The sequence below is a fragment of the Cryptotermes secundus genome, unplaced genomic scaffold (assembly GCF_002891405.2).
Source record: "Cryptotermes secundus unplaced genomic scaffold, Csec_1.0 scaffold250, whole genome shotgun sequence".
NCBI classification, from domain to species: Eukaryota; Metazoa; Arthropoda; class Insecta; order Blattodea; family Kalotermitidae; genus Cryptotermes; species Cryptotermes secundus.
The window spans coordinates 904,911-926,273 of record NW_019738873.1 but is presented as its reverse complement, the minus strand read 5'-3'; the positions used below and the strand labels follow the sequence as shown (position 1 = coordinate 926,273).

At 38.5% G+C, this 21,363-nt stretch overlaps 1 protein-coding gene across 1 annotated transcript in view; it reads left to right on the top strand.

The window, feature by feature from the left end:
* The window catches only part of LOC111871136 (dedicator of cytokinesis protein 7), a 64,866-nt gene extending 46,473 nt beyond the window's left edge, over positions 1-18,393 (top strand). The window contains 10 exon segments of the mRNA XM_023863996.2: positions 392-550; positions 1,417-1,593; positions 3,247-3,507; positions 6,185-6,279; positions 8,226-8,397; positions 9,043-9,223; positions 11,611-11,756; positions 13,433-13,559; positions 16,503-16,629; positions 18,046-18,393. Of these exon segments, the coding sequence (XP_023719764.1) occupies positions 392-550; positions 1,417-1,593; positions 3,247-3,507; positions 6,185-6,279; positions 8,226-8,397; positions 9,043-9,223; positions 11,611-11,756; positions 13,433-13,559; positions 16,503-16,629; positions 18,046-18,202 (1,602 nt within the window). The 3' untranslated portion in view covers positions 18,203-18,393.
* Positions 18,394-21,363: the final 2,970 nt, after the last annotated feature.

The following is a 21,363-nucleotide window of genomic DNA, read 5'->3' as shown; positions in this document are numbered from 1 at the left end:
GCCTTCTGTTTTCTTATTTCGTGTAGGATATTCCTCTGCTCACTGACTCTAATTAACACTTCTTCATTTCTCACATAATCGGTCCAACTGATCTTCTCCATCCTTCTCCAACACCACATTTCAAAACTTTCCAGATGTTTCTGATCTACTGCCCTAACCTTTCTAATTAGTTTAATAAAAATCTAAAATTTAAAATAAAAGTAAGAAGAGGCAAAATAGAATTACTCACAATGACTGTGATAAGTATACAGGGTATTTCACGACTTTAGGGCACAACTGCAGGAGGTGATTTTCCAGGTCTTTGTGATCAAAAAATTTTAATGCTTATATATTATTTTGTGTATATTAGGTTCATTATGTGATAATATATTTTCCAATTGTTTCATTTCAGAATTTTGCAAGAGTAAAGATGCAAGTAACAATGTCATTGAGCTCTTTAGTTGGCACAAGTTCATCAGTCAGTGAAGAATCTCTACGGCGATCATTGAAAACAATTCTGGTATATGCGGAGAAGGACACGGACCTACAAGATACCACATTTCCCGAGCAGGTATTGTGTTTGTGCTGTTTCATATTCAGCAGAGAGGATGTCCACTGTGCTGAAGAGAACTGAACATCCATAAGCTGTAATACATTCTCACAAGCTGATTAGTGTGAATTACAGCAAAATCTTGGTAAACTGAATGCATTAGAATTCCCATTTAATGTGTCTCAATTTAAGATTTTCCTTCGTATAATGTTCCATTTCATTGCTCTCATGTCAGTAATCTCTGGTGTTATGTTATTATATACCCCACTCCCTGAGTAAGTATCTTGGATCCTACAGATCAGCTTGGTCAGTGGTTTGGAGCTGGGCCGTAGACTCGACATGCGGAAGAAACGATGCAAAAACTTGAGATAAATCAGTGTAATTATTGTTTGTTACAATTGATTTGACACAGCATGAACTCTCCAGTCTGACTGAACTCTCGCTGGAGAGTGGAGCTGAGCCCTTCTGGAGGAGCCGCCAATTCTGCAGCTACTCAAGAATTTCCCAGAATTTTATGGAACCCGACAGTTCATCACTGTGTTCACAAGAGCCCTCCACTGGTCCCTATCCTGAGCCAGATCTATCCAATCCATACCATCCCATCCTATCTATCTAAGATCCATTCTAATATTGTCCACCCATCTACGCCTTGGTCTTCCCTGTGGTCTCTTTCCTTCTGGCTTTCTCATCAATATCCAATACGCATTCCTCGTCTCCCCATTCGTGCTACATACCCTGCCCACCTCATCCTCCTTGACTTGATCATTCTAATTATACTAGGAGAAGAGTACAAGTTATGAAGTTATGTTATGTGTTAAGTTGTGTATGTTATTAAATTGGTGAAGAATGGTCAGAAATCTCATTTGAATAATAATTCTCTCTACCAGGTCAAAGATCTTGTATTCAATTTGCATATGATACTGTCGGACACAGTTAAGATGAAAGAATTTCAAGAGGACCCAGAGATGCTGATGGACCTCATGTATCGTATTGCAAAGGGCTATCAGAATTCTCCAGATCTTCGGCTCACATGGCTTGCAAACATGGCTCAGAAACATATGGAGGTGTGTAAAGCCACTTTTACTACTGAGATAAGCTTTTCTTACTTAATGCTGCCGGTAACTCTAAGAGGATTGATTGATTCTTTGTTAACTTAATGCACTACCACCTTGCAGATCTCCAGAAGTGGGCGGGGGAAGTGAGTAGAATTATTCATGCTGATGAAAACACAGGACATATGTATGCCCATAGTAATATTTGGATCTGTGACCAGATTGGCCAAGACCTATCTTCACTGCCCACTGCAGCATGTTTATGCATTCACTCATTTTGTCCATGGCTGTAGTGTTTCTTTTACTACATTTTTGGACTTTGGTCAAATAAACATAGGAGTATATGAAAATAGTAGCTATAAGTGTTATGTCATATTGAAACTCCAAATGTAAGCTTGAAAGTTGTGTTATCTAGAATAATTTCTCCTATTGTAACTCTTAAAAATAATAAGATCTAAAAGTTTGTGATGATGGTACATTAGTACAAATATTATGTTTCTGGATAGGGGGCATGTGCCAGTGTAGTTGGTTGAGGCACTATGCTACAAGCTGGAAGGTTATGGGTTCGAGTCCAGATGAGGTGGATTTTTTTCAATTTACCTAATTCATCCAGCTGCACTATGGCCCTGGGGTCGACTTGGCCTCTAACAGAAATGAGTACCAGGAATCTTCCTGGCGGTAAAGGGCGGCCGACGTGTAGGGCAGAGAACCTTACTGCCATCTGTGAACTGATTGTCTAGAAAAAATGTGGGAGCCTTGACGTCTCACAACCCTATGGGCCTCCACGGCCTGTTACAGGGATAGTTTTTTTATTATGTTTCTGGACATTATCCATCATCCTGTTTTTATACAAAACACCATCTTATTTATATTTCAAAAGAGAACATTTTAGAGACTGGATTCTGTCTCTATCTTCAAGCCTGGAGCTAGGCAGTAGCTCTATTAATTGGGTTCATCTGAGTATTTTTTACTGAAAGATGGAGACAGACTCCAGTTCCGAAACATTGTGTTTTAAAGTAAACACAGGATGATGGATAAAGTCCAGAAATATAATATTTGTACTTAAAATGTTTTTATGCAGTTTTCATTTATTTATTATTAACTTGTGTATATCATATACCACAGCCATTTAAAATGTTTATATTTACATTTCAGTATGTTAGTGATACATAATGATGCATTATAGCCAGGAATATGATTTCCTGCATTGATTGAGCATACACGTGTTGCCACAAATTTTATACAGTGCTTTTTAATAAAAATTACAAAGTAGGAGGTGTCACAATGCCTTGAAGTTACATCTCTGAACTTCTAAGTAGTGCAAAATTTGCACATCTGATAGACTGATGAGTTGTATAATGTTTAATTTGTATGTGCATAGTAACTGTCTGTGATTGGAAAAATTTCATAAGTACTTCATTGAATTTCTTGTGTAATTTCACTCATAGATTTTTGCGGTTAAGTTATAATTTCTTCTGTTTCATTATTATTTTTATGGGGAAAGGCAGCACAGATTTTTAAATGATCCATGAATTCAAAACCAGTCTACTGACATTTACGGTGTTATTGTAAAGAAATATATTTTGTGAATGTTATATATGCAGATTTTAATATTCTTCTTTAAATGTGTTTGTGTGATGCTAATGTAGTGCTTTGCCTTTGCAGCGTAATAATCACACAGAAGCAGCAATGTGCCTTGTGCATAGTGCAGCCCTTGTTGCCGAATATTTACACATGTTGGAAGATGAGCCTCATCTGCCTATTGGAGCAGTAGGATTTGAGAAAATAACTCCAAATTCCTTGGAAGAAAGTGCAGTTTCTGATGATGTCCTGAGTCCAGAGGAAGAAGGTGTTTGTCTTGGAAAGGATTTTACAGAGAGTGGACTCATAGGACTGCTAGAACAAGCAGCCAGTTCATTCCACACTGTGAGTCTCATGCATATTGAAAGTTCTTTGTTACATTGTACCAGTGCCAGAAGTAAGACCTGAGTTTCTGTAGAGTGACAGCATTTAGAGTAAACCAACTGAAAATAATTATTAATTATGAAGTCTTGCAGTTCTTTGTGGTTAGTGGGTTATTTGATTTTAAAATAGAATTATATTGTAATGAGAGCTGAGCATGGGTGTCTGCGTCACCTGTTTATGCATGTCTGTCATTCTACCGCACCCTTCCTTCTAGACTGAAAGCGATTTCCAAAGGCCTAGGTCACCCAAGAACCCACAAGAAACTTCGTGAAGGTCTGCGGCTGTAGAAGGTAGTTGTAGAATTCAGGAAGATGGCAATCACAGTCCCAGGCTAACTGATTGTGGCACTGGGAAGTCACGTGCTGAGTGCAGAAAGAAATAGGTGTGAAATAGTGCATGCTGTGAATCATGAATTAGTTCAGTGCAGGCAGACATAGGATGGAAGAAGAAGACAGTGCAGTGACTGAGCAAACGTTGGTACAGTGAAATGAGTAGACAACAAGATCATAACTGGCAGTTGGCAGTGATAAAATAATTGCTGCAAGTAGTAGTATGCAATATATTGTCATGTGTTGGGTATGTCACGCAACAAATAACTTCATGTGGGTCTCAGATTTAGTGATTCTTTATTGGATACTCACTCTTTACAATTATTATCAGTTGTAGTATCACTTGGCTTCTGTCTCAATATTCAATTCTCTCATACATGTCATAAGCTCTGCTTATATGGGGGTTATGCGGACTCAATAGAGGACACCCCTCACCAAAGTTTGATCTCACATGTTCGGCAGTCCGTTGCTTCGGGAATGCTCCTTATAGATTACACTGGTAATGTGTTTCGTCTCATCTGTTGTTACTCAATGACAATTTGTTGCTACGATTTGTCGCTGCACAATTTCCACGTATTCGTTGTCGTGGAAGTGTCCATTCTGATTGTAGCGGCTGTCACGGTGTTGGACATAAGGTAACGCGTCACATTATTCATCAGTCATAAATATAGAACTGTCCTAAAACGTAATTATTTGTGGCATGAAACACACAGTTAAAAAGAAACCTCTGAAGAGCATATAAGCCATTTTGGATTAACTGCATGTAACTTCTTGATGGTAGGGCTGAAGAATTATGCCATCAGTGGCAAGAAATGCACATGCTTCATATCTGAAGATAACATAATAATCGTAGTAGTTCTGTACATACATTTTATTGCCTTGCATTGCCATTGGAAGAACTTTAATATGAAGACTAAATGCTCAGTGATGAGAAATGAGCTGAAAATTTACGTCAGATATAAAGAACATATACAGGCACTATGCTACAAGCCTGAAGGTCATGGGTTTAAGTCCTGATGAGGTCGTTGGATTTTTTTCAGTTTACCTAATCCTTCCAGCTGCACTATGGCCCTGGCGTCGACTCAGCCTCTAATAGAAATGAGTACCAGGAATTTTCCCAGGCATAAAGTGTGGCTGGAACATAAGGCTGACAACGTTACCACTATCTTTGAGCAGATTGTCTAAATAATGTGGGAGCCTCAACGTCTCACAACCCTATGAGCATCTGAGGCCTGTTACAGGGACAGCTGTACCCTTTCTTTTTATACAGGCATTTAGGATTAATAACAGTAATTCAGGATATTCGAGCCATATACTAAGCACAGGACATGCATATGGGAGTATAACCTATACAGCAGAAAAATACAATACATGAAGTCAGTAAAGAGAGATTAAACATGAATGACACGTGTATTAACGTTTATAACCCAATGTTCAAAGCATTACAAGAATAAAAGACCAGCTAGCACAGAACTCTAATAATTATTAATGCATGTTCATGAAAGAATATTGTTCTATAATAATGGAGGCCAGTTCATTTGTCCTTATTCTTCTTTTTTTTAACAATATACTTCATACTGATGAAGGGGAGAAGATGCACAAATTGTAAACTGTAGTCTCTCCAAAATCAAGAGACCATAATAATTGTTAGATACAGAAATTTGGAGATGTACATGTAGCATGTGATGTGTGTAATTATCTTGAAAACTGGAAGACTCACAGAAAAAGACTGTTAAACATAAAATGAGTGTTTCATTTTTGTCCACAAATCTGCATGAAACATTCTTCACTCCACTATTTATTTAGCAAGATAAGCTTAAGATACATGGCAGAAACATGTGTAGGTCTGCATATAAAGTAGGCATTAAAATTGTCTGATATAAGTAAAAGTAGAAATGGTTTTGCATTTCTTTTTTGTGTAAAATTTTCCAGTGTGAGACTTCACAGAAATGTTAGTAGCGGCTCAGTTTGTTTTATGCTTAGAGACAGACAGAAGATGAGCACATAGAGATGTTGAGTGAACTCCGTAGGTGCCCTGCAGCATTGCAAATGCACCGAAAGAGAGCCCGTAGATAAACCGCAAAGAGGAAACCCATGCATCCATAATGAAGAATATGTTGTATTTATTTATTTCTTTATTACTTTTTGTTGGAGGAATATAACAAATTTTGCTGCGGTTTTTTGGGTTTGTGTTGTTAACAGCCATCCAGTTGGCAGTTTTGAACCTTGATGTGTGGTAACTGAGCTTCAGCAAGTTTCCGTTAAACCTTCCTTGTGTGCGATATATTTATTACATGCTTTGTTTCCAGGCTGGAATGTATGAAGCAATAAATGATGTTTACTCAATATTGATACCAATAGCAGAAGCAAATAGGGATTATAAGAAACTTGCAAACATACATGGGTGAGTGATAAGTTTTATTTCTTTTGTGATTACCAGAAACCAGTTAACTGTATATACCCATTCAGACTGGTATACAGTGCAGCTTTCCTTTAAGGATTGCTTTTAGGATGGGATTTTTATACCTTAAATCAAGAAACTGATTAAAGAGGGGGAAAGGTTTACTTTAATGTCCACATCAGATATCTGATTTAATCTAACAAAAGGATGAAGATATGAACACTACAGAAATCATTACAAAAATAAATAAAAGCAGAAAATGCATTTGTTGTCGTTTGAGTAGAATATTGTCCAGTTCATCGGAAGTTCTTATCTTTGTGTTCTGTCATTTCTTGGCCCATGTCCCACACTTAAATTCTGCATCTGTAAATTTCTCTTTTGATAGCATGATTTTGCTTCACATAGATGGAAGGAGCCCAAAGTTGGTTTGCCATTTCAGTGTCTGGAATGTTTGCATACCCTTTCACTTCACTGGTCACATTCAGTTAGTCCCTTATTTACAGCTTCTTCCACTTGTTTCCCAGCACTAACCCAGTTCTAAAAATTGCTGAACAGTGCAGAAAAATGATGCTTGTGTGTGTGTATGTATGGTGAATATATTCTTTATGCAGTTAATATAAATGAACCAATTTTAAACACAGGTTTGTATACATGCACTGCAAGCAATATGCGGCACATACGTGTTAACATCCTCCAAGAGGGCACAGTAGTTGCAGCATGGCATGGCTCTTTCCTGCTAATTGCTCAGTGTCAGCTAACATCCATATATTATGTTCACTAGTCGACCAGCCAACGATGTGGAAGGTTACCTTGAGCTGATAGTAGCATGTGTAAACCAGAGTTGACAAATTATGGCCCATCCAAGGAATCCTACTAAAAGTCTAAAAGGTTAACGGTTCAGAATGTTAATTCTGAATTGAAACACTGCAGAGTGATTAATCTGGAAAAACAGAGTGTAAGAAGATGGTTTATGTTTTCTGCACCTCAGTTACAAAGAGCAATAATATTTCATAGTTTTGGTACTAGTTATTTTTGTGTGTGCACATGCAAGGAATTTTTATCAAACTGTACAGTTACTTGGAATGGTTTCTTTTAGCTTCCAATGCTTATTTTCTTTCGTGAAGTTATTCAAAATAAATATATGGAAAACAGTATTTACTTGATGTTTTAAATAAGTGGTGAGGTTATGTAGTGTGGGAACAGTGGTGTCTGATCTCAAAAACCAGTGTAGCTGTATGAATAACAATGAATCAGTCATATGTTTATATTTTTATTGCAGCTATAATCATTTCCATTTCATATGTTTGTCACTGTTCACACTAATATCCGTACAAATCTTCACTGGCAAGAAAGATATGGTGCAGTTAATTTGCAGAAATTTTGCATGGAGAGAATAAAATATTGATTCTCTCTAAAAGAATTGACGCTGTGGAAATTAAAGTGCAACCTCAGTATTAGAATAGATTCAAAAGAATGTGTGTTCTAATAAGTACTCACAGCGTTCAGTAATGGATGAAACATGCAACTGGTTTCACTGTGCATGATGAATATTTTTGTATACCATGTCAGACAAATTTATGGTCTCTGCAAAAATGAAATGAAAGATAGAAAGAAAACATGCACAATGTTCCAAACTCTTACTCTTTTCAAGGTAGTGTCCCTTTACACTAACACATTTTTTCCATTATCCTGGCAAGTTGCTGGTGCCATCAGCATAGAAGGATATAGTCCTGACTGTATAGGCAGTTCAGGGCACTGCATTTGAGTTCATCATTGTTTGAAATTTCTCTCCTTCCAGATGCATGTTCATAATGGTAGTAAGATCCGACACCATTATTATTGAATCATATCGTTGAACATGATCCTGAACTTGTTCCATTCACTTCCACTCTTCACATCCAATCTCCTTACGAACCATCTTAATGTTATTATTATCTTTTATATTTCAGAAAACTGCATGATGCTTTCACTCGGGTGGAACAGTTGCAGGGCAAGAGAGTTTTTGGCACCTATTTCCGAGTTGGTTTCTATGGATCAAAGTTTGGTGATTTAAATGGAGAAGAATTCATATATAAGGAACCAACACTTACTAAACTTCCAGAAATTTTCAGTCGTTTGGAGGTTGGTAACAGAAGTTTTGAGATTTGTATTTTTAACATGTCTGACACTATAAATGTAGGTAAAGCCTCCATCTTACATTAGCAATGTTCAGCTTCAAACCACCAGGGTGCTTCATTGTGCTTAGGTACCTCCCAGCATGCTGTTTTATGAAGACATACATTTACATTTATACCGATACAAATATCTGACCTTTGGTGATCAGTCCTGTATGACACAAGAATAAGAATTGGGCCCTTAAGGTTCAAAATCGCTGCATTAATTTAGTATATTGTAATGTTACATACCAAAATCGAAACTTTTCACAAAGTTTTTTCAGGGAAACCACTGTTTTCTTTTCTTCTGTCCCCCCCCCCTTCCCCAAATGAAGTAGCGATGCACGTTTTTGGTAATGGAAGGATACTCTTGCAGGCCACATGAAGTTAGCTGATGGGCAGTATGCATATTGTGTGCACTGTAAGATGGACAGCCCTGCTGTAGAGTGAAAATGTAGAATTTGCTGCCCCTGTATGCTGTTAATATAATATCCCCGTTCAGGGTCTAACATAGAAATCTGCTAGGAAAGCCCTGTTTTGCAGCTACATTATGTATATATAAGTTCAGTATATGTATCATAGAATGGCTAAATTTTTGTATTCCTCCTTTTAGAACTTCTATGCTGAAAGATTTGGAACAGAAAACATAGTCATTATTAAGGATTCCAATGCTGTGGACATGAGCAGCCTCGACCCAGAAAAGGCTTATATTCAGATCACTTACGTGGAACCATATTTCGAAGCATATGAGCTCAGACACCGTGTCACATATTTTGACAGGAATTTTAATATGAGTAAGTACTCTGTGATGTAGCAGATATAATAGAATCCAGTTAATCAAGTTGGAAGCAACACATTATATCCCATTCATTCCAAAATTCAGTTATGATATTAGCTACTTTAGTAAATCACAACATTTAAGAAACTTTTCTTCCTCACTGCATGTTTGCGGTCAGGTTTGTTCTTGAGCTTCATCACATTCATCAGATTTTTCAAACAGTAAATTTCCATTCCATTTCACTTCATTTTTCTTCCAAATTTATTTTTTTTTTAATTTGCTCATCAAGTCATATTTAATTAGTTAGATTTTAATGAAATAATTTTTGACTGTATGATTTACTGCAGTGTCCTGCTAACTCATTGTATTTCCCATATACTAAGTAGATATTGCCATGACTTAGGTGTCACTATAGATGGGGTATGGATTGGTGAATAGCTCTATTGACCACTTACAGGTCATAAATACTTATAATTATAATCCTATTGCTGAGTTGCACACTACAAATCACTCCATGCTAAGTCTTCTCAGACTGCTTTCATTAGTCATTGCTTGGTAACAGCTCTCAACAGTGGCTATTCATCTGCACTGTTTTCACTAGCTGTTTTCTAGTAATGAATCTTACCAGTGAAGGTTCTCCAGCTTCTGTGCTTAGTTCGTTGCTGTTTGGTGAATATCCAGCAAGTAAACTGTAACACCAGTTTTCTTCAAGATAACTTCTTGGCCCAGTCCATGTAGAAAACACATCTCCTCAATTGTTGTAGAGATGTGTTCACTGCGCCACTGCTTAGCAGTGGTCGTGACACAGACCACATTGAAACCAACGTTCTTCTATTGTCATGTGCATATATGGTGCAAGCATTATCTACCAATGTTCACTGTTTACTGAGTCATTGCTTAGCAGTGAGTGGCAAAATATATAACTACTCAAGAAATTCCTAGCTTGATATGAAACTCAGAAGTCTGTTACAATAACAGACTTCACTGTTGCATATCTTGAGTCAATTTGAAGTACAGTACATTTTCTCAGATCCCATTTGTCCTATATCCAACTCAGTATTTTTCCTTCTATCTGTTTCCGGTCTTCAAAGTAATCTGTTCCAGTCAGATTTAGCAACCAGAATCTTGAAACCAGTTTTCTTTCGCTCTCATGTGTAGTACATATCATGTCCAAATCGCTGTAACAATATTGTAATTTGTTTTGTCTCTGAAGACGCCATTCAGATTTTTAATCGGTTTATTTAACAACCTACAAACTGTAACTACAGTTAATTATAACACAGTTGCGGGTTTACGCACTTTACAAACCCCGCTCACAAATCTCTTCACACTATCTTCAGTAGTCTTCACTGATTCACAGTACAACACAGCGACTGGTAGACTTCTGCTGCACTCGGCGACTTCACGATCCGCACTTTGTCACTCCTGATCGCACACTCTCTTGACATAATGCTCAGCCGGCATTTTATACCATTCTCTGTTGCCTCATGTTACAGCAGTGGTCCCCTCATTACGTCACAGTGGGAAGTGCTATTACNGTCCTCCGCGGGCTGCGGTCACGGCGTGCCCCGCTGCCGCCGCGGGGGGGGGGGGGGGGAGAATGGAGTGTTGACTGGCCTGTTACCGTAGCAGTGACAGCGCTCCAATGTTACATCACTGCTGGCGGGGGAGGGGGTGTCCTGCATAGTGCAAATACGTCACAATCTTATGTACTTAACTGCCATGTGTTCATAAAGTGATTAAAGCCAGAGTATGTGCTCATAAATAGTATTTGGTAATAGTAACATATTTGTGAACCTTAATTGCATCATTTGTGCTGCAAAAAGACAGTAAGTCTGGTTTCTGTGTTTTGATACAGAAGTATCTGAAATTCATACAGGTTTCCTACCATATAATGACACAGATTTCAGGAGTGTATTTTGCGGTGGTTTGCCGAGCGGTTATAAAGAGGCAGAGAAGGTCGTTTTAATTAGTTGTTGTCAAGAATTTGGTCGAATTCTGCAGATGCAAGTTGAAGGTAATTGCAGAGTAATGGAAAGAAAGGAATTAGGCCGTAAAAAGATGACTTCATGTATGATTTGAAGTGATAGTGGGACTGTTATAAATCTGTTGCCATAGTACAACCAGTGAAGACTGGGAACCCTAGTGCAGGTGAAACAGTGAACTGTAATGTGTGTAGAACAGCAATAGTGCTGTAATTGCCTGTAGTCCTGAGTTGTGCAAATAAGACATCAATAAAGCCAATCATCCAATCCAGAACCCATCTGATAAGTCACACACGGAAACCCCAAATCGTGGGGGGGGGGGAATGTGTGTGTGTGTGTGTGTGCGCGCGCGCGTGTGAATGTCAAAAGATTGCAGTATCTTGAAATTGTAATACAAACTCCCTTACTTCTCCAACAGAAAGATTTGTGTATGCCACTCCATTCACACCAGGAGGCCGAGCCCATGGAGAACTGCACGAACAGTACAAAAGAAAGACCATTCTTACCACAGCCAATCATTTTCCATATGTGAAGACTAGGATACAAGTAATTGACAGGAAGCAGGTAAAAAGCAGTTTTTGATGAAAGAAATGTGCTTACCCTGTTCAAGATAATTTGATGCATTGCTCATATTTTCTTGTTGGGCCTAAATAATATTTGCTTTAGTGATTCCTCAACTATTAATCATACTAATACTTCAGTATTTAAATTTGAAAAGCTGCCAACAAAATAAGTAACTATAGGTTCGGTACAGTACCTTTGACAATCCAAAATGTGTACTTCTTTTGGCTTATTTTGGACTTCACCCATCGTCTGGTATGTAAAAGACAAAAAGACAAAAATCCACGATGTTTCGGAGACTGGATCTGTCTCCAAAACGTCGTGGTTTTTTGTCTTTTACATACCAGACGATGGGTGAAGTCCAAAATAAGCCAAAAGAAGTACAATATACACCATCGTCAGAATCCTTTCAAGTCTACCCAATCCAAAATCTGTGTGGCCATGAAGCAAACTTGCTTTGTGGCTTTGTAATGTTGACACTAGCAGTGTCATTAAATAACAAACTTAAAAAACCTCCATGTTAATATAATTCCCACTAATGTACTTGAACAGTACAATGAGCAGTCATTCACTAAGATGTGTTATTACCTGTGTCAAGATGCCGCATGTCAGTTGCACAGTGGAACAACAAATATTCATTTACAATACCTGTGTGACAAGTAGTTCACATGAAAAGTAGAAGAAACATTCTGACATAAATTTTGGGATGTTACAGTTCCAAAGGGGCATGTGGTAGCATAATTGGTTAAGACACTGTCCTACAAGGTGGAAGGTTGCAGGTTCAAGTCCCAGTGAGGTGGATTTTTTTCAATTGACATAATCCTTCCAGCTGCACTGTGGCCCTGGGGTCAACTCAGCCTCTAACAGAAATGAGTACCAGGAATCTTCCTGGGGGGTAAAGAGTGGCCGGCACATAAGGCTGACATTCTCATCACCATATATGAGCCAATTGTCTAGAAAATGTGAGAGCCTCGACGTCTGACATCCCTATGGTCCTCCGTGGCCTGTTACAGGGATAGCTTTACCTTTCACAGTTACACATAGACTGTTAACAGAATTGTATATGCATTAAGAGAAAACAGGGTCTTTACTCAACAAAAAATATAAATTCAAACATCAAGTTATCACCTAAAAGAAATCAAATTCTAAGCTAGGACTTACACCTTGGAGGCAGGTCTGGTCAAGTGGGATTTGTGGTGGACAAAGTGACACTGGGGCAGGTTTTCTCCGAGTACTTCGGTTTCCCCTGCCAATCTTCATTCCACCAGTTGCTCCACAATCACCCTCACCTATCATCTGGGGCTGGTACAATAGGCCAGAAGTGGCCGCAGCAGAAGGGACTTAGTCCCACCCCACTAGCAATAAAAAAAATACTCCTTGGAAGTCTCTAAGGCACCTAGCACTGGGGACTGGGATTTCAACAATTTGAAACTTTTTGTGGATGTGTCAGGAATGCATGTACAGCAATGAAGAGCTTTCCCAGCATCTCCTTCAGTCAGAGTAAGTTTTATTTCAAATGTGATTAGGCTGTATATTTATCAATTTCACTAAATTCCAATTCTCAGTCAGCCTGACTTGATGGGGGATCACTAAATTCTTGTGCCAAAGAAGTGCATGTGCATGTATGAGACCCTGAATAAAAATATTTTGTCTGATAAAACAGTTTGTGTCTTACACAGATTGTGTTGACTCCCATTGAAGTAGCAATTGAAGATATCCAAAAGAAAACAACGGAATTGGCACAGGCAACACAGCAGGAGCCTCCTGATCCCAAAATTCTTCAGATGGTACTCCAAGGATGTATAGGTAGGAACTGTTTGCACCTGTTAACTTCATTGGCTTTTCAGTCAGCCACGGATTTTTGCTGTGAATTTATAATCATTTTATGCATTAGAAATTTACAGTGCATTAAATATAGTAGGCCATAATTCAGAAATATACTGCATTTCAAGCCCAGTTTTGATCAAGGCAGTATATTGTGTGTGAAACATCTTTGAGGGCACATTATACCTTGAATAGGCAACCTCCTAGAAAACAAGTCCTGTGTGCTCAGTGCAATCTCTGGCATAGCAATTTTGGCTCTCATATTGAAAATAGAATCTAGTTACTTTCTGGTAATGACATAATTATCCTCATCACTATCTGATGATGACAGATGCTCAGAGATGTTTCTGTGCAGTGATTTAGGAAGATACATTTTGTTGCATTGTGTCAGAACTCCTTGAATATAAGGAAGTACTGTTTAAACTCTGTTTGACTAAATTCTGTGAACTGTTCTTACATCTCTGGTATTTGCTTCATGCACAGGACTGGTATATACAGTTAATGTCTTCTTGATTCTAATTATCTTCCCTGGTAGCATTCTCTTACCGCCTCTTTGGTCTAGTGGTCAGAGTTCCTGGCTACATATCCAGAAGTCCAGGTTCGATTCCCGGGGCTTCCATATTTTTATGAGAAGTGGTGAGTCTGCAATTTGGTCCACTCAGCCTCGTGAGGATAATTGAGGAGCTATTTCAAGGAAATAATGGCTCCTGTTTAGAAAACCGAAAATAACGGCCATGGGGATTCGTTGCTCTGACCATGCGACACCCTCTATCCGCTAAAGTTGGCACTAACTTCGGCAATAAGCGGTGGTCGCTCAGTCAGTACAGTTTGCTTGTGGACTAAAACCACGGAGTTTATTTTGTTTTTTGTGTTGGTAGGATACTCTACAAAAAAGTCACAGGGATAATACACCTCCATCCTTTAAACTTTTGTTGAAAATTCATAAATTAATATTATATTACATATGTATTATGTTCATGCACATTTTAGAAACATGTAAAGTGTTCGATACATTGTGACAGCAATCTTCTCGAATGTGACACTGTGTAGTCTGGTACACGGTGGAGTTGTAGTGGTATGCTAATCCTATGGTTGACTCCATTCACTGTCTCATACTTACTGTTGTTCCTTGCGTCTTATTCCTCAGGACAAGTGTAAATCGTAAATAAGTTAATAAACAGGGACTTAAAATTAAGTGTAAGGGATAAGCAGTCACATGACTATTACAGAGCGAAAAACTAATCACATATAGTACACATCATTTGTTACAAGCTTCAGGACACCCAAGAAAGCAGACCGAAGTGAACTTGTAAAAATAGAAGATTTACGTGTTTTTTTTACAGGCCAAAATGATAACCCAAAGAAAATGTATAGGCAAAATATGGTGCATAATACTGCAAGAAAGCATAGCCGTCATATAAACCCAGTTGTGCCAGTAGTAATTTTTTGCTGCAGATTTGTAGCTGTCCTCGCTTCATAATGCCCTTTACAGTGATCTAGCCATCCTGCACAGTCTCTGAAATTGGGTTCTCCCTCTGAAAATGCAACGCTTCTTGCAGGAGGGAGCCTGTCTATGGCTTGTGTGCACTGCATGTATAAACTTCACTAACCTTTGCATACTCACATTTCTTTTTAGTCTTTCTTTTAGTCCTTCATTTACCTTAGTAAGGCACCAGTTTTCTATTTCACTTCCTCCATTTGATTTCCACTCACCAACAGTATTTTTTTTTATTGCTAGTGGGGTGAGACTCTTCATAACCACTGCTGTGAGAATGAAAAATTCTACATAATTCAATAACTAATCACACTTCATTTTGTATGTAGGATGTCATCAACATAAAACAAAACTATCGCATGTACTCGCAGTCACTAAAAACTGAACACTGGCTGTGTGAATGGAGCAAAAGAGGAGGTGCAAAGCAAAAGCACTGTGTGAACATGCACGCTACATTCTCACCATTAACTGTTTTTTTCATACGCTCAAGTAAAGGTGAATAACATGGAAAATTGGATAGTCTAGGGTTCTACTGTACCATGTACACGAAAAGTAAAAGAAATTTATAACTGAAAGATAATTTCAAATTATTAACCTGAAGTTACAGATTCATGGACTGATGCAGAACTTTTTTTTCCCCTTCAATAATTTAAAAATATTTAGTAATGTTGTTCCTTAGAGGCCAAGGTTCAGTCTTATGGCATGTCATGTGAAGTGTTTGGTGGAACAACTGCTTCAGCTTTTGCCTGCCAGCCGTCATCCCACTCCTTCTAAGGTCTGAGCAGCTGGCATTTTGTTACAGCATCATTACTTCCACGAGACTCCATGTCTGACCTGGCATGTGGACTCAGAATAAGATAGTTGACTGGATTCCACTTGACCCATCCCCCTATATCAGTTATTACAGAATATTTGTCAGAAAAATGTGAAAATACAGTGAAAATTGAAGACATCTTATGACATGGTCTTGTGACATGACGCCTGAAAGCCTGGATAGTGGAGCCAAAACAGAAGTCCATGGCTATACAATTTCCATGGGTACCAGCAGCCTGTATAAGGAGCTATGCAGAAAAGAATGATTCAGTCGTAAGGAAGCCGTGATTGGAGTTTGTTCACGAGCTCAGTCTTTCGGTATTTTTAAGAGAGTTCATTGTTCAGCTGTGGACAACAGAAGCTAAAGAAGTGACCAACTCGTAAATCAGAACCAAGTCAGTCACACATAAGAGAAGACGCTCATGGTCCAGTAAGGAATGGAGCAAGTCTAACACAGCCATGGATTCTGAGTTGTTACGATTGTTTGTAATTAAGACTGGTTATAATAGCAGTGCCAATAAATCCAATCATCCAGTCTAGAACCTGTTATTTTTCGTTACGGAACCTTGGACACATGACAGTATAGTTATAGATTTTTTTGTGTGTGTGTCTTGCAGGGACAACAGTGAATCAGGGACCAATGGAAATTGCTGTAGTGTTCCTTTCAGAGTTACTCGATGGCCAGAAACCTGCCACCAAACTGCAGAACAAGTTGCGGCTGTGTTTCAAGGATTTCTCAAAAAAGTAATAATATAGTTAGTTACATAGTAGAATAACTTACATAAAANATAAAATATATTTACATTGTGGTCTCCTTTGTGACAACATGCATTTTTGTAGTTGGTTACCAGTATTTTGGAGGAACCTGCTTCAGGATAGAAGGTGTAGCAGATCTGTCCGAAATGTTGGAAACCCCTTACAAGACCACAGAATCTGGCTTTCACTGCTGTGGAAGCCTGAGATCTGTCACGAAGTACATATGTAACCTCTGCAGTCTGTGTATGACTGTTTGTCCCAGCACGGTTACTTCTGTTTCTGATTTCATATGTCTGCCATTTTGGCCAGCCTTGAAAACAAAATTTCCAATTTTGAAACAGGAAACTGGCCTTAACAAAATTGATTCCACATTATGTAAAAGCTATTGGACATAATTATGTGATATAAAATAAATACAGTTGACCCCCATTTAATGTCCCACCCTCATTTTATGTTCACTTTCTGTGATCCCCAAGTCAGTAACCTCATTGTCAGATTACCTCTGTTTAAGACTTTCCTCAGTTTAGTGTTGAAATCCATTGCTGTCCAAAGAAACCTTAAATGGAGGTTTCGCTATATTATAAGATGACGCTTAAAAGTCAGAATATTTTGAGTCATAAAAGTGGTGCATAGGCATCCATTGGTATGCAGCGGCTTATTAACACATATTTCCATGGCAACAATATGCACATCGTCAGTCCGTGTCAGAGCTGTTTGAGGAGAGCCAGCAGGACCTAAATGGGAGCGTAGCTGTGCTAAAATACAGAAACATTAGAGAGAATCCCCAGTACTGAAAACCATAACCAAGCAATGAGTTTGTGAAGATGTAGCAGACTCACTATATGCTGTAGTTATTTGTAGATTATGAAAAGTGTTATAATTATCTGCATTTAAGAGAAATATCCACTCAGTTTAGTTATCCATATGGTAGGATGTAGACCTATTGCTGAGCAACAACTCTGAAAACAACAAATTCCTAATAAGCAACAATTGAACAGCGACAGAGGAGCAGTGTTTTCTGTGCAGTCCATGCCGAGATGTTATAAGCAGGGCAATTAATGAGTGCAGTTGAGTGAAGTAAGTCAAGTGGGTGGCTGGTGAGTTAGTGACAGAACTGCTAGAGCCCAGTCCTTCTGAACCATTGTTGTTAGAAGCTTGTAGCTGAGGCACAGGGATAGTATGGGAATCCAGAGTAGGGGGAACGTCTGCCATTGGAAGTTGCTGCTGAGCAATAGCTAGTGAAAACCATGACTGACAGCACTAGTCAGTGTGTGATAGTGATTTATAGAGTGTAGTCACGAGTGTGTGTTAAAAGTGTCCAGTGAATCCCATTGCCAATCCAAACCTGTATAAACACCCATATACTTGGCACTATGAACCCTGAACAATATCTTTCTTTTACAGGTGTGCAGATGCATTGAGGAAAAATAAAAATTTGATTGGTGCAGACCAGCGGGACTATCAGCGTGAACTAGAGAGAAATTACCATCGTTTCACGGGCCGTTTAATGCCTCTGATAACAATTAACAATGTGGAAAGGTTCTTGCACAGCAGCCATTAGACGAGCAATTATATGTTTGGGGAACAACGTTAATCACATATATTCTGTACTCTATTAAAGGACCTGCAGTTTTATAAAGCAGAGTAAATGTTACATGTTTACTGATAATTTATAAGGTTTTTCTTTTTTGCTACATAAGGATAATGCTTGCTATCATTCAGTCCAGAACCTTTTGTCTTCTCGTCTGCTGTCCAAAATCATAAAAATTACAATATACAAAACTATAATTTTGGCTGTGGTTCTGTATGGGTGTGAAACTTGGTCTCTGACATTAAGGGAGGAACATAGACTGAGGGTGTTTGAGAACAGGGTGTTGAGGAGAATATTTGGACCGAAGAGGGATGAAGTGACAGGAGGTTGGAGAAAACTGCATAATGAGGAGCTTCATGACTTGTACTCTTCTCCAAGTATAATTAGAATGATCAAGTCAAGGAGGATGAGGTGGGCAGGGCATGTAGCACGAATGGGGGGGATGAGGAATGCGTATAGGATATTGGTGGGAAAGTCAGAAGGAAAGAGACCACTGAGAAGACCAAGGCATAGGTGGGTGGACAATATTAAAATGGATCTTAGAGAGATTGGATTGATCTGGCTCAGGATAGGGACCAGTGGAGAGCTCTTGTGTACATGGTAATGAACCTTCAGGTTCCATAAGATGCTGGGAAATTCTTGATTAGCTGCAGAATTGGCAGCTCCTCCAGAAGGGCTGAGCTGCATGAATAAGTAAGGATATTGCTGCCCATTAACATTCATACTCATATGAACAAAATGGAGGTTTACACATTCTGTGATGCTGAATACAGAATATAGTCTTCCAACAATGTAACCAGTCACGAGAATGGTTTTATTTGGATATCTATATGCATCAGGAAATTCTGGTCTGATGAATCCCTGTGTCTTGACATGCATGATGTGGTGGGTTGATTTATGAGTATGTGCCCGTTGCTTCAGATAATTCTAGAATTTACTTTTATTGTGACAAAACATGTTTAATGCTCTGCAATTCACTGCAATGCACTCTGAGTCTCCTCACTCTGCCGTGTCTTCAGGGGTTGTTGCCTGGTAACACTCTGAACACTGTAGATCCCTTAGTGTCAGTGCTCCCAGGCTCACATCCTTGCAGGCTTGTCTCTCTCTCACCACAGGACTCGGCATTGCTATGCAATGACTTACAACACTGGGGGCTCCCACACCTCTGCCAGGCGATGTTCTCAGCCTCAAGCTTTGTCAGACTTCCTGCCTCCAAACTCAACTTCCAGTCGACTCTCGACTGACTTAGCCGTGTTTCAATTCCCCAGATATAGCCTCTGCACGGACCCAAAGAGAACACCGCTTCCCCCAGTTCCTCCACTGTTGCATCGCTGTTTATTGTGCCATTGCCTAGCATTGGCTTCCTCTTCCATTCTCTATGTCAAAATATTTTAAGAGTGGTGTTGCCAAATTTTTAATTTTTCTTGCTTTTTTGTTTGTCGGAATCATATTCTTAGCAAACAGATTTTGCTAATTTAAAATGCTCATCTCTCAGTCTTTGTATTTAAAAGCATGCTTCTTCATTATTTATTGTTCTCATTATAATCGCATACTTTTGTTTCTCACAAGTTATCATTTTTAGATTTGTGAAATCATTAAATTCCTGAACACAATTCGTTCTGTAGAAGGTGTCATTCCTCAGTTGCCTGCATTTTTCTTTACACTACTCCATACTTCAGTACATGTCTCAAATACAGCAATCTTAGGACAAACACTTTCTTTGTGTTTGGCACCTGTTCTGTTCATATGTTAATTGCTTATTTCTTTTTCAGTAACTTTTGGATGGCTCTGACAATTTCCTCTACCTCTTATGCACAGATTCCCATATTTTTAAAAGTCAAGCATAATATGTTCAGAAACATTTTCTGATAAACATCCACTCTCATGTTTAATGTTCTTCATACATATTTCTAATTTCTCTGTCATCAGTACTTCTTAGGCTTTGCATTTCTTTGCACTCTCTTCAGTCGAGTTCTTAATCAGCTGAGTTCGTGTTTCTGAAGGTAACTTACTTACTCATGGAGCTGAGCCCTTCTGGAGGAGCCGCCAATTCTGCAGCTACTCAAGAATTTCTCAGCATCTTATGGAAGGTTCATTACCGTGTTCACAAGAGCCCTCCATGTTATTGCAATCATTGATTACATAGCTGCTAACAGACAGAGTCAAAGTTCTCTATGAATAGGAGTAGTGTTAAGACATCCTTGTTGTATTATAAAATAATTTATTACTGAATGTCATTGTCAACATCATCCATTTTAGAACTGTAAGAAAATTTTGTTTCCTCAGTGACATTGGTTTCTTGGAACACAGATGTCCTTTCAGACATGGCCTGTTTCTTCATAAGACTATATCGGGCAGTGGTTATTACAGTAAAAAAGAAAAAACATTCACCCAAAATGACACTGGCATTTTGGAAGCAAGCCTCAGATATTGTGTTAGTGTTTCATCTTGTCATTAACAGATGGTAGCCTTACGTACTTTTGTATTAGTAGAGCGACCAAAGAATGCAGTTTATTTATCAGTATGTACCAAAGAATATCTGAAAATAAGACAGCATTTCAAAAGCAGGGATTTTCTGCCATTTAAATTATTGCACAAGGGCACACAAGGTGTCATTTAAAGGGGTCTGTGAGGTGTTAATAGAACAGGCTTGCAGAATGTGCCCAGTTAGTGCCATGTAATCTGCATACACTTCATGTTTTCATTAAGAACTATTTCTGATGTTGAAGGAATACTAAATAAACTAGTCATTAGTACTATGAGATGTGTATGTGCTTCATATTGCTGAATGACAAATGTCAGTTTTTTTTTTGAGCTTCTTCATATGATAGATATTTGATACTCTACATGTCTGTGTAATTTATCAATTTTTAAATACATATCTAAGAATGAAATGAAATTAGGTGAAGATTTTTACACCCTGGACTTTCCCAGATTCTGGTTTCTAAGACAGAAAGTGAGGCAGTGACACCAACTGTTACAGATAAGACATAAGACTTGTCGTAGTGAGGAATTTATCACAACACGTCCTTTTTACAGAAATGTTTAAGAAGCCATCAGCACCTCAAGGAAACTTCCTGAAGCCCTTGGAAGTGTTTGTCAGTAATGAAATGTATGCATTTGTGTCATCA